This window comes from Nannobrachium achirus (assembly GCF_963921795.1).
Source record: "Nannobrachium achirus genome assembly, chromosome: 6".
NCBI classification, from domain to species: Eukaryota; Metazoa; Chordata; class Actinopteri; order Myctophiformes; family Myctophidae; genus Nannobrachium; species Nannobrachium achirus.
Window position 1 is genome coordinate 68,994,688 of NC_137815.1, and position 13,231 is coordinate 69,007,918.

Genomic DNA, 13,231 nt, shown 5'->3' on the forward strand with positions numbered 1-13,231 from the left:
TGTCTCCTCCAACGCCGCGGCCCTGGCGGCCATGGGGGGCCACCATGCCGCAGCCGCCGCCGCCCAGCCCATGGTGGGCATGGGCGGCCCCTCCTACGCCACCCTGCCCCTGTCCAGCCTGCTGGGGATGAAGTCCTTCCCGTACCTGGCGCTCTCCGCCGGCCCGCCCTCCGCCGCCGGCCACCACCAGGGCTCCGCGGCGGCCATGGGTCTGGCCGCCGCCGTGGCGGGCATGGGGGGAGGCCCCATGGGGGTGCACCCCCACCACGGGGCCATGGCGCAGCAGCCCGGGATGGTTCCGGTGCAGACGTCGGCGCACGCGGCCCATGCGGCGGCGGCCGCCGCCGCCCTGGCATCCTACACGGCCAAGATCTCCTCGGCCAACGGCATGAAGAAGCCAGAGAGGCAGAAGTTTGCGCCGTACTGAGGAGGGAGAGGAACGGTGTGAGACGGGTGTTGACGCGTGTTTGTGAGCAGGTGTGTGCGCGTGTCTGTGCGTGTGTGTCACTTGTGGTAAAAGCTTGGTAGGAATTGAGGCTAGTTTTAAGAGACGGGACAGGGCAGAGCTTTTTTATTCCTTCCACTTTGACTCCTCTTGCTTTTCTCTCTCGCTCTCACTTAAGCCTCCGTCGCACAGAATAGCAGACCTATTTTACCAGCCGTGCAGGGGGTCTGTACTTGCTGTACAGGTGGAAAGGGCTGTACAGAACTGTACAGAGCTACCAGCTGTCAGCATGTACTGTACCTCTGCAATGTCTGGCACACTATTCTGTCATGTGACGAAGTATGAATCAGGCGTTTTGCTCTGTTGTTCAATTTCTTGCTCTCTCAGCGCCTCTCTCTCTCTCTCTCTCTCTTTCTCTCTCTCTCTCTCTCTCTCTCTCTCTCTCTCTCTCTCACAGCAGTGGGATTTCTGCCAGGACTGTGACGTTTAGTTCACAGTCTTCCGGTGTAGTTCGTGTGTAGCAGCACAGATATGTTAGCATTAGCGACTTCTTATTTTTTTCATTCGTAGCTCTGCCCTGAAAGAGTGACCACTTGGAGGCATTGGTAGCAAAATGACGATACTGTTGTTTTAAGGTTATATTGGGCCAGAAAAGCCTCTAAAAAGCCATAGAGACTATTCAGCTTTCCTCCCCTCCTTGTGTATTTTATGCTCTCTCTATCTCTCTCTCTCTCTCTCTCTCTCTCTCTCTCTCTCTCTCTCTCTCTCTCTCTCTCTGTTCCGTATTCCAAATTCTATAATTGTGTACTGAATATTATATGAAATATTTCCTCAGAGAGTTTGTATCACTGATCACTAACACTGAGCTGAATGACTCAGCTTTTATATACAATGTTCCTGTGTATGACCATTTCCTGTATACAATTTCCTTTCTTCTTCTTCCTAATTGAAAATGTCTTTGTTTTTAGTATTATGTTGTAAAAAGTTTTTTTTCTTCTTCTTTTTTAAGAAAAAAAAATAGATTTAGAACGATTTATTTGTTTTGTGTTAACGGGTTTTTACTTTTTTTTTTGTTCACGATTCATTTGAAATGTGTTGTTTAAATTATTTTTTAACTTATTATGACGAGTATTACAGTATCAAATTTTGACAGATTTAGTTTTTTTCCTCCATCTCTCCGACATGGCTGCAGATAAATACTTTTAAAAAACAACTACCATATATATTTTTTTCTTTTCTTCTTTTGTCAATGTAAAGCTGATGTCGACTTTGTTGACTCAGAAACAAAACCATTACGTTCCGTCCGACAACAAACGTGGGAATGATTTACACACAAAAAAAGGAAAAAGAAAAAAAAGTATCACTGTATCATTGATGATAATACTAATAATCGGATGTTTTTGTTTTCCTTTTAGCTAGAGTACTAGTGTTTTCACCTGTCAGTTTAGCTAGACATCACGCCATACACTTTCTACCTGGGTATACTTGTGTTTTTCAAAATGTCTGCCCACATACTACAAAACCGCCACAAGGTAGTATAAACAGTAACATCGTCAGTGTTCATTTAACCCTCTCTGAGTGTGTACGAAAGTAACCAAATGGACCGGTAACGGTCCATTTGGTTACTTTCGTACACGCTCGTGAGTTAAAAATGGGTATGTATGCTGATGACGTTACTGTGATGATTAGTACTGTGTGATTTAACTCTAGTTCTGTGGTAGAGCTCTGCCTCTGTGTTTGGAGATGAAGCGCATCCCGCTGGTGCTCAGCAGGCTATAATGGCCCTCACAGAGTCAGAGACTAATGCTGCATGTTTGCTTGGCCACACTAACATACTTATTATACACAGATAAACAGAAATATGATATGCAAACACACATACAGGCATACAGCTTGACGTACGCATGCACACACACACACACACACACACACACACGCGCACACACACACACACACACACACACACACACACACACACACGCACACACACACACACACACGCACACGCACGCACATTACACACTCGAAAAACTCTAACTTGCATGTAACTAGCTGACCTTCTCGAACACACACACACACGCACGCACGCACGCACGCACACACACACACACGCACACACACACACACGCACACACGCACACATTCGTACATACAGGGGCCTTGGTCAGTGACTCTATCACTAAACGTGTGAAGGAAAAGCAATACTTAACAAGAATTATGAGCATACTGTAAAGATGAGTAACAACAGTGGCAGGCAGACACCTGTACTTATCAGCTGTAGAACAAACACATAACTACGGTAATTATTAACTCAATGGGTTGTCAATGCATAATATGATTATCTGTTTGTTTCCTTTGTTACTTTTTTTGTTGTTGTTTTTTTTTCTTCTCGAATTGATAACAAAAAAAAAACGTGGTACTATATTATACGAGCTCACTTATTTTTATAAACTTTATCTTGTCGATGATGATGATGATGATGATGATGAACTAATCTAGAACTGTGGACACTCACTTGATCACTCATTCACTGTCCTCCTCACCGCCCTTCCATCGCACCACCGCTTTGTTTCCAAAAAATGTTCCTGTCCTTTGTTTATTTATTGTTTCTTCGATTGTAGCACTCCCCCCCCCCCCCCCCCCCCCCCCCCTCCTCTCCCCCCCTCCACCCTGACCATTTGCATGAGTCTGACTTGAATCTATGTCTATGCAAAAATACATCTCAGTGTTTGTGTGGTTGGTTGTGTGACTCGTTGTGAGGCCCGGCTGAAATGAAAAGGGCTTCGACGTGACTTTTAGGAGAGCCCGACTGACACCTCTTTCACCCTGACGAGCAATTTCCAATTTTTATCCATGGTTTGTGTACAGATGTGCGGCGGTTCTCAAAAGTGGATTTCAGGGACTCTCTGGGTTCCTTTTTGGGGGGGTCTAAATTACAAGTCTGTAACTTTGACAGTGTACAAATGGAACCAAATTGACCCGTTCCATTTGTACACTGTCAAAGTTAAAGGACAACTCCGCCCTAAATCACTTCTAGGCTCATTTTCCTACTTATATTGATCCAAAAAGACTGTCCATTGGGGTCTATCAGGCTGAAATGCCCCTGTTGTCCAGTTTCCCCAGCAGAACCCAGCAGCTCTCATAGCGTAGAGTGGAGCCCATAAGCCTATCACTTTTACACTATTTGTTGTGATCAAAAGTGTTTTTATTTTTCATGAATGTGGTACTAGTTGTCATTACTTTGATTGGCACTTGTGCCGAATGCTCACCCCAAAACATTATTGATGAGATTGTGGTGGTTTGTGTGGGACAACCAAGGCAACTAGTAACACATTCATGAAAAAGAAAATCACTTTTGAACACAACAAATAGTGTAAAGGTGATAGGCTTATAGGCTCCACTCTATGCTATGACAGCTGCTGCGTTCTTTTGGGGAAACTGGACAACAGGGGCATGTCTGCCTTATAGACCCCATGGAAAGTCTTTTTGGATTAATATAAGTAGGAAAATGAGCCTAGAAGTGATTTAGGGCAGAGTTGTCCTTTAAGGGGAGACCTCCAAATTGTAAAGTGTGAGAACCACTGGTGTAGTGCATGATAGGAGAGCCTGTGGGTCCGTTAGGTTGCATTCGTAGGCTCTCGCGAGTTGGGTTAATACTGAGAGCTTTAATGTTTACTATTACTGCCGTTTAACTATCCTACCTCGGCGGGCTTCATTCACTGTCATCCTGGGACAAAGCTGTCCCTGGCTGTAACGACGTAGCCTGGCCAGCCAGCCTCATACTGGGCATTCACTCACTCGTTCCTTCCCACAATATGGGGCCTTTTTCACCGGGCCTTTTTCACCGGTTCCAGAACCAGTGCCGGTTCAACTTTCTTGGAACCTTGGTTCGTTCTTGCGAACCGGCTTGCGTTTCCACCAGATTGAACCATGATTGAACCAGAGGAACCAAGGATTTTGTGGTTCCTGTTTGGAACCAACTTTTACGGTTCGGAACCAACTCCGGTTCTCGGTGGAAAAGCTCACCTCTGGTTCATCCCATAGGCGTGAGAAAGAACCATAGCCGGTTCTTTGCCGGTGGAAAAGGTGAGAAAAGAGTCTGGACTTTGGCCTATAGGCAGCTTGAAAAGTGGGCGGGAGATACAGATTCCTCTAACCAATTAGTGTAGCAAAACATCTGACGTCATCACAGTGCAGCCAGTCGGAAGAACGGCAAACACATCTTTTCGGGCCGATGAACTCCGCTATAGCGCATACTCCTGTTCCTTTTTAATTGTTGTATTTGATTCCAACTCTGAAATAACTTCACTTATTGCTTGTTTTATCGTTTCAGCGTTAACTGTTGCACTTGTTGCATCGAGGGCAGCCATTGTTGTTTTGAAAACGCTGCAGCATGTATTCTACGTCACCATCTACACATGGACCAATCAGGGGAAGCTTTTCTCTTGTTGTGCGGACAACATGTTGAAACGCAGTCACTGATTGGCCCCGATTATTTTCTGATTTCTCATACTCCGTGCCTATAGGCCGAAGTCCAGACCTGAAACTGGGGAAGGAATGAGTGAGCGCAGTATCAGGGCTGGCTTGCCAGGCTAGTAACGACGAGGGACACCAGGTGAATGGGACTAACTTCCTGATAGGATGTAGCAGTGGTCCTTAACATGAGAAGGTTTGAGAACCACTCGGATAGAGTACCAAGAATACCCTGTGCTCCGTGCAGGGTTGCTGCCATGCACTATTATGGGAAAAACTAAAGGTTGAATTAAGCATTGGGGGATTCCCAAGCCAGACCGTAGCATCCGTAGCTATAACTACTCTGAATACAATATTGTACACAAAATACCTACAAGCAACTAGCTTAAGAATTGTACCTTTAACGTGAAGGATATTTGAGCAGATTATTAATTTCTGCACACTAATCTGTCCGGGGCTAGCAGAACTCGGTTCTCTCTGTAGCAGTACAGAAAAGTGCAGAAAAGGTGTGGTAATAACAGAACATAAGGTATCTGGGCTTATTAAGGATACGGTCAGGCAGTAAACGGAAGGAAAAGGGAGCTCGTTCCCTCGTTAAGTCTGGACATGCACGAGAATCCACAGGACACAGTAGTCTGGAGTAGAGCTTTATTTACTGCTTGTTTGATGTTGCATATAAGACAGAAAACTCTTCAGGGTGAATTTGTTGTAAAAAGCCTGCCTCTTGTTGACTGTGGAGGAAGTGAGATAGTGGTTTTGAGGCACGTTGTGCAAGACTAAAGGGGAGCACACACTGGGCGCGGGCGGCTGCGCAGTGTCGCGTCGCGCTATCGACGCATGTGAAGTGCCGCGCGGTAACCCCAACTGGATGCGACGCGCTGCCACACAGCACATCCATTTCCCCCGGTGGGGAGAACCATGGGAGAACGTGTTCACCGCACGGCAACGCTGGAAAAATAGAACAGCGGCGTATCGGCGCGGCAGACGAGGCGGCAGACCCGCGGCTGCACGCATCTGACGCCGCCGGTGTGGGTTAGTTCATTGAGAATAACAGGTCCGTATTTTTTTACGCGCCGCCTCCGCACCGCCTCCGCGTCCAGTGTGTGTTCCCCTTTACATGGTACTATGTCACAAAGCTCTTATTCCCACGCCTACTGAGAAAACGCATGCACGTACATACACACACACACACACACACATACACACACACACACACACACACACGCTCACACATGCATAAACAAACACACACACACACACACACACACACACACACACACACACACACACACACGGCAAACACTGAATCAACGATGGAATTGAAATGAGTATATGATGATGAATATTGTATTGCACTTGAACATGAAAACTCCATTTATTATAAAATATTCTACTGACTATGAAGTACTACCATAATTCTCTTTTACGTTGCGTCCGTCTTCTTGGAGACGGGCTGGTTTTTCTCTTTGTATCTCAACCTGATGTGTTTTTGTGATTCTACTGTTTTTTCTGTCCATACATGCCATTCTAATAAATGAAAGCCACGCTGAAGAAAGAAATCCTTGGTCTCTTGTTGCTTTAATCTATACTTTATAATATGTCACGGTCGGGCAGAAACCTCGTATCTCCAAAGTTTCAAATGTGCATGTTTTTTTCGCGATGTAAAGCTTCATCACACAAGGCCATCGCGCAAAAGTAGTGAAAACTGTTTCCACAAGTCTAAATATTTTTTAAATGATAAATACAAAACGGACGGTATTTGGACATACAAGGTTTCCACCCGACAACGACGATATAGTTGTTTTGAAATGTTGGACTGCCTCCACATAGACCAGGCCTCACGTGTATAATTTTTGTATCATTATACAGTATGTAGTCATACAATGATACCTCACACATGCATATCTGTTTTTTCCTATCACTATTGTTTATGCTGCAGCTAAAATGTAGGAGCCTACTGTAAATATTACCCTTAAAGGTACTTTGTAACTTTGTTTTTTTTACAACAAGGGTTCATATTTTAGATCAGGGGTCTTCAACAGGGGATCCAGGACCCCTAGGGGGTCCTCAGAGTTATTACAGGGGGTCCTCCAAATCGTTGAGTGAGGTATATACAGTATATATTTTATATTAACCAAGTGGTTAATATAAACCCTAGTGTCTATATTCTGAGAAATGTTGCCAAAAATCGAAGATCTCACAATGCCTCGCACTGCGAGGCATTGTGAGCAGTCAAGCTATAGAGAACACAATCGCACACGCACGCACGCACGCACGCACACACACACGCGTGTGTGTGCCCCGATCCGACCCTTCTCCAATGAAGCAAACAGATGAAGACAGGTGAGTCAGATAGAGGCAGTAATTACACAGCTAGTGGCTCTAGTCCTCGTTTTAAACAACAATCAAAGTGGGCACCATTTCATTAAGTGGAACAAAGCTCGCTCATAATTACATGTATCACTTCCCTTCAAAGCTATAGTGAACTGCAGAGGCTGACAGGGACACAATGGTATAAACATATGGAATGGTTTGAAAAATAAGCTGCCCTCGTTTTTGCCAGGTATAACCAGCCCTGAGCCCAGTCCAACATTTACCCTCTCGGAATGTGGGCGTTTCGTAGGGCATATCGTCATATCTGCCATGTGCAACTTCAGAGCCTAAAAGCCAAACAAAAATGTAATTGTCAACGACAAAAACACAATTAAATCATTAATCATAGAAAATTAGCTCTTACGCTAAATCCTGCATATTCCACCAAATATCGATGTAATTAACGTGTTTCAATGCTTTAAGTGAAGTAGGCTACCTCTTTGAATATCACCCCTGACAATTTTTGTCAGGGGTGATATTCAAAGAGGTAGCCTACTTTTCAAACAGTTATTTTCAAAAACAAATAATAACAAAACAAAACCGGCAAATCGAAAAGGTCAATGAAAAAGGTCTTAAAACAATGTTTTCGTCTCCACACACAGCACTTACAAAATGTGCGGTTAGCTTATAACAGTAAAAGTTGCATTTGTAATTATTATGTTTGCTTCATTGTCATGCAAGCTGCCACTTTGAAAAGAACGGGCATCAATTTCTGAGAGGTTGGAAGTGATATTTGTGAATGGAACCCTGCTTCAATCTGACAGCCTGACAGCTTGACAGGTAGGCATTTTACGGTGCGCATGACGGATGATGGGATCACCGAGCTTCATCTCCCTCTGACGTCCCAGAGCCCTGGAGTAGTGCGAGAAAGTGAGATTAAATTTTTTTGGGGGAAAATGATGATGTCACAAGACGATGGATTCTGAACTTCCCACAGCTCTCCTAGGAGACTTGGACTGAGTAGAAAAAAATTGTGATATTTTATCATGAACATTAGTGAGGACCTATTATATGAAGACAGGTTGAAAAGTGGTGAACTACTCCTTTAAGTATAAAACAATTAAAGTCCCTCCACCTTAACTCAGTCCCACTACCCCCCCACCCCCTCGTGACGCCCCTGGTTGAAAATGTTAAAATGTTTTAAGCACAAGTGCATTCCAAAAAAAAAAAAGAGGAACACAATCAATCAAAAATGATTTACCGTGTTGCACATCATGCATGAAAAATACAGTGAAGGGAATCGTGGAGGAAATAAGGTTTTATGAAACTGAATGAAATAACTCTCATATAGTTTTAATATTTTATAATTCCTTTTGGCATGATGGAACTCACACAGACACACCAGCAGGCGCGTGCACACACACACACACACGCATGCACATGCACACGCACACGCACACGCACACGCACACACACACACACACACACATGCACACGCACCCACGCACACACACACACGCACACGCACGCACACACGCGCACACACACACGCACGCACGCACACACATACACACACACACACACGCGCGCACGCACGCACGCACGCACGCACGCGCACACGCACGCGCACGCGCGCGCACGCGCACGCACACACGCACACGCACACGCACGCACACGCACACGCACACACACGTGCGCACACACACGTGCGCACACACACATCAGTGTCAGCTGTCAATTACAGAGCTGCCAGGAGGCTGTACTGTACTGGAGGGGCAGCCCAGGGCTAAGTTTACAGAGTGAAGCCATATATACAGTGTGTATTGTGTAACCATATAATATACAGTATTATTGTTCATTTACAGCACACCAGGCTGTGACCCCCAAAATAATCATATTTTAACTGGGGACCCCCCAACCCTGACGAGCACTAAGAGTTGAGGCGTTACATTTTGTATAATACGGTTCTATTGTGAAAATAGCAGATATACATGAGCATGTAAATCGTCTATTTTCTCTAATATTTGACAATTTGGCCATTGTATCATTTGTCATTTTAGAGGTATTAAAAAGTCCTTAAATTGTCACTTTAGTAGGCTAATGTGCAGATACCCTCTATACACTTAAACTTTATGTTGTTTTGTTTACTGTCGAGTGAGAAAACAATGTTGCACATTAGGTTAATCATCTGGTAGTCTCGCGTGGCCAGACGGTTGCCTCCGCGATTTGGTCAAATGCTCCCAGCATACAGTCTGGCAAAGCAGAAAGAAAAAAATGAGTGCGAGATGAAAGCGGAAGTGAAGCCCCCACGTCACTTCCGTTTCAGTCTCACATCGCACACATTTATCATTATATAAATAAAAATCATATAAGCATGTTTAGCTTGCTGCTTAGCAGAAATGACATTTTAAAATATATGTTATTGAACGGTAATGCCCGTTTCCATTACTCGCCGTTAGGGAGCTGCTGTTCCAGACTGTATATAGCATTCAGAGATTGTGGAATAGTTGTCTGGCTACGCGAGACTAATCATCTGGGGACCCCTAAAATAATTTGGGAACCCCCTGGGGGTCCTGACCCACAGGCTGAGAACCACTGATCTATAGCAGGGTTAGGCAACCTTAGGCACGGGTGCCAATGCCAACATTGGCAAAGGGGAGGGTGATCACTGGCACACTGGCAGAAGTGTGAGAGAGAGGATTTTTATTTTAAAATAAAATATATTTTTTAAACGTGGTCAATTGAACAAAGTCACCTAATTTACAGCAAATTAGATCCTGCACATACTTCTACATTCATTAAAACCCTGAACTCTGACATGGCGGGGGAGTCGGGGAGATTATAACAATGTTCTGTCAATCAAAATATGTCTGAATCTTTGATGGCGTGTCATTAAAACATATGTTGACATTCAGCTAAGGACACATGATGTATCATCAGATAATAACGTGTATTTTCTGTTATCGTTGTATCGTTGTATCTGTAGATATAGACAGACTTACTGACTGACAAGCCAGCAGGCAAACACACTGGCATCCATGTAGGTAGACATGCAGATAATTAGACACTAGCATGCGTGCACGCACACACGCACAGACACATGCTCAGACAGACTGATATGCAAAAGGGCATCCAGGCAGACAGGCAAATAATTACACACAAACACACATGCATGCACCAACATAATACACTGATACGCAAACACTCACACACACACACACACACACATATCGTCACTGTCGGGTGGAAACCTTGTATCTCCAAGTTTCAAATGTGTGCGTTGTTTTGCTAAGTAAAGCCCTGCTTCATCATACGAGGCCATCGCACCAAACTAGTGAAAACAGCAGATCTACAAGCACACAACGCCTCGCGGTGTGAGGTGTTGTGTGCTTGTAGATCCACTGTTTTCACCATATAGTTTTGTTCATTTTTTAAATGATTAATACAAAACAAACGTTTTTTACATACAAGGTTTCCACCCGACAACGACAATATACAAACAGGCATATATGTAAACACACACACACACACACACACACACACACACACACACACACACACACACACACACACACACACACACACACACACACGTGCGTGCTCGCACACACACACACACACACACACACACACACACACACACACACACACACACACACACACACACACACAGCACGACACAGCACACTAAGACAGGCTTAAAGCTATCAGAATATAAAGAAGCCTCCTGACTTTGCACGCTTGAACTCGCCTAAAAATATCCCACCAATCCTGTGGAGAGAATAAAGCCTCCCCATTGTTCTGCACAAAGCTCTGTCTCTGCCTGCGACTCCGTTCCAATACCTAGTCTGGTTCCCTCGCATGCTCCCTCGCACACATTCCTTCCCTTTGAGTCATTCCTTCCCTTTGGAGATTTAACAGCAGGGATTCTCAACCTTTTCAGGCCGCGACCCCCCAAAATAATCATATTTTAACTGGGGACCCCCCACACCCTGACGAGCACTAAGAGTCGAGGCATTGCATTTTGTATGACATGGTTCTATTGTGAAAATAGCAGATCTACCATAAAACCTTTGAACCGATATGAAAACATTTTTTAATATTGAATTATTTGATATACTACATTTAATAAATAACCTTTGTTTAGCGATTTTCAAAATGTTCTTTTCATAGAAACAATTAAAGGTTTCATGGTCATGATTCACTGCCATCCTGGATGGCTTGGTTCTAGGCTTAACATAATTGTTATAAATATTCTTGTGAAAGTCTATGAGGAAAATGAACGGGAGATGTTTTAGTGGGACCAGTAAACCACACCCACTGCGATGCTCTATAGCAGGGGTTCCCAAACGTTTTAGTCTCAGGGCACCCCATAATTCTTGTTTCAATCCGAGGCACCCCTACATTATAAGTTTCACTCCCAGCACCTTATACAGTATTTATAGCATATCGTCGTTGTCGGGTGGAAACCTTGTATGTCCAAACTATCAGCAGATCTACAAACTACAAGCACACAACGCCTCGCATCGCGAGGCGTTGTGTGCTTGTGTGCTTGCGGCTGTTTTCACTAGTTTTGTGCGACGTTCTTGTATGATGAAGCAGGGCAAAATACGTACATTTGAAACTTGGAGATACGAGGTTTCTGCCCGACAGTGACGATATTTTAGTGATTATGTTTGCGAGGAAAACGTTGAGATAATAGCCATTTTGGTTAGAACTGACAGAAAATAACTTTGGGTACTTTAAATGATACTAAATATTTTTTCAAGTGTCCAAATAAATTCCAAATAATTATCAAATGATCTCGCGGCACCCCTGGACTGCCGTCACGGCACCCCAGGGTGCCCCGTCACCCACTTTGAAAAGCCCTGCTCTGTAATAGGCATGCTGGGGTTCAAGTGGTTAAGCATTATGCGTGCATTATATAAGCATAAGCATTCAATGTTTTCCCTATATAATAATCAGGTCTCTCGCTGTGGGTGCTTGGGAGGGAAGAACGTTTGAGGATTGAGGGGCCTTCATGGAGAGAGAGGGCTTCCTCGCAGCATGGAGGCTCCACAGAACAATACACACCATTTGTAAAGCCGGCTGGCAAGGGATATAGGCTTCTGAGCCCATGATGAATGATACTACCCACTAAACAATTTGAACTAGAAGTCTAAGTTTATACGTATAAAAAATGGTCTACCAGAGGTATAGATATGCCCGTTTTTTAGACGTCTAAACTTAGACTAGACGTCTAATATACGTCTAATAGACGTCTACGTTTATACCTGGGTCTAAATTTAGACGTCTAATAGTCGTCTATATTTAGACCTTAGCGGCCGGACGTCTATTAGAAGTCTAAATTTAGACCCAGGTATATAAACTTAGACGTCTATTAGACGTATATTAGACGTCTAGTCTAAGTTTAGACGTCTAAAAAACTTGCATATCTATACCTCTGGTAGACCATTTTTATACGTATAAACTTAGACGTCTAGTATAAGTATAGACATATATTAGACGTCTAATATACCTCAAAATGTTTGCTGGGTACAGCTGTCTTAGGTGCGTGCGTGCATTCAGGGGCGTCACAAGTGGGGGGGGGGGGGGGGGGGGGGAAGTGGGACTGAGTTACTAGGGCCCGAGGTGGAGGGGCCTTAATTATTTTATATGTTAGCTATTGAAAAATAGCAGATATACAAGCTCACAGCGTGGCACCGAGTGCCACACTACGAGCTTGTAGATCTGCTATTTTTGAAAAGTCGTGAAAATGTGTGCAAGTCTTTGAATATATGTATTTTTTTAAGCGAACATTGTAACTCAAATGTAACTTCTGGGGGTTTCTTGGAACTAGATATTTTGAGATGGGGGTTCCGTGGCCAAATACCTATCATTTTGGGGGTCCTTCACATGAAAAGGTTTGAGCACCACTGACATAGAAACATAGGTTTTTCAAAAAAACCTTAGAAGGATTTGAAATATTCAAAGACTTGCATAAAGTGTAAAGGCACTCGG

General features: G+C 44.1%; 1 protein-coding gene across 1 annotated transcript in view; it reads left to right on the plus strand.

The window, feature by feature from the left end:
- LOC308287260 (poly(rC)-binding protein 2-like) overlaps positions 1 to 427 on the plus strand; it is a gene marked incomplete at both ends in the record, with an annotated part of 102,742 nt that extends 102,315 nt beyond the window's left edge. Inside the window, one exon of the mRNA XM_080728376.1 lies at positions 8 to 427. Within this exon, the coding sequence (XP_080584502.1) occupies positions 8 to 427 (420 nt within the window). The remainder of the gene's footprint in view (positions 1 to 7) is intronic.
- Between the last annotated feature and the right edge of the window lie 12,804 nt (positions 428 to 13,231).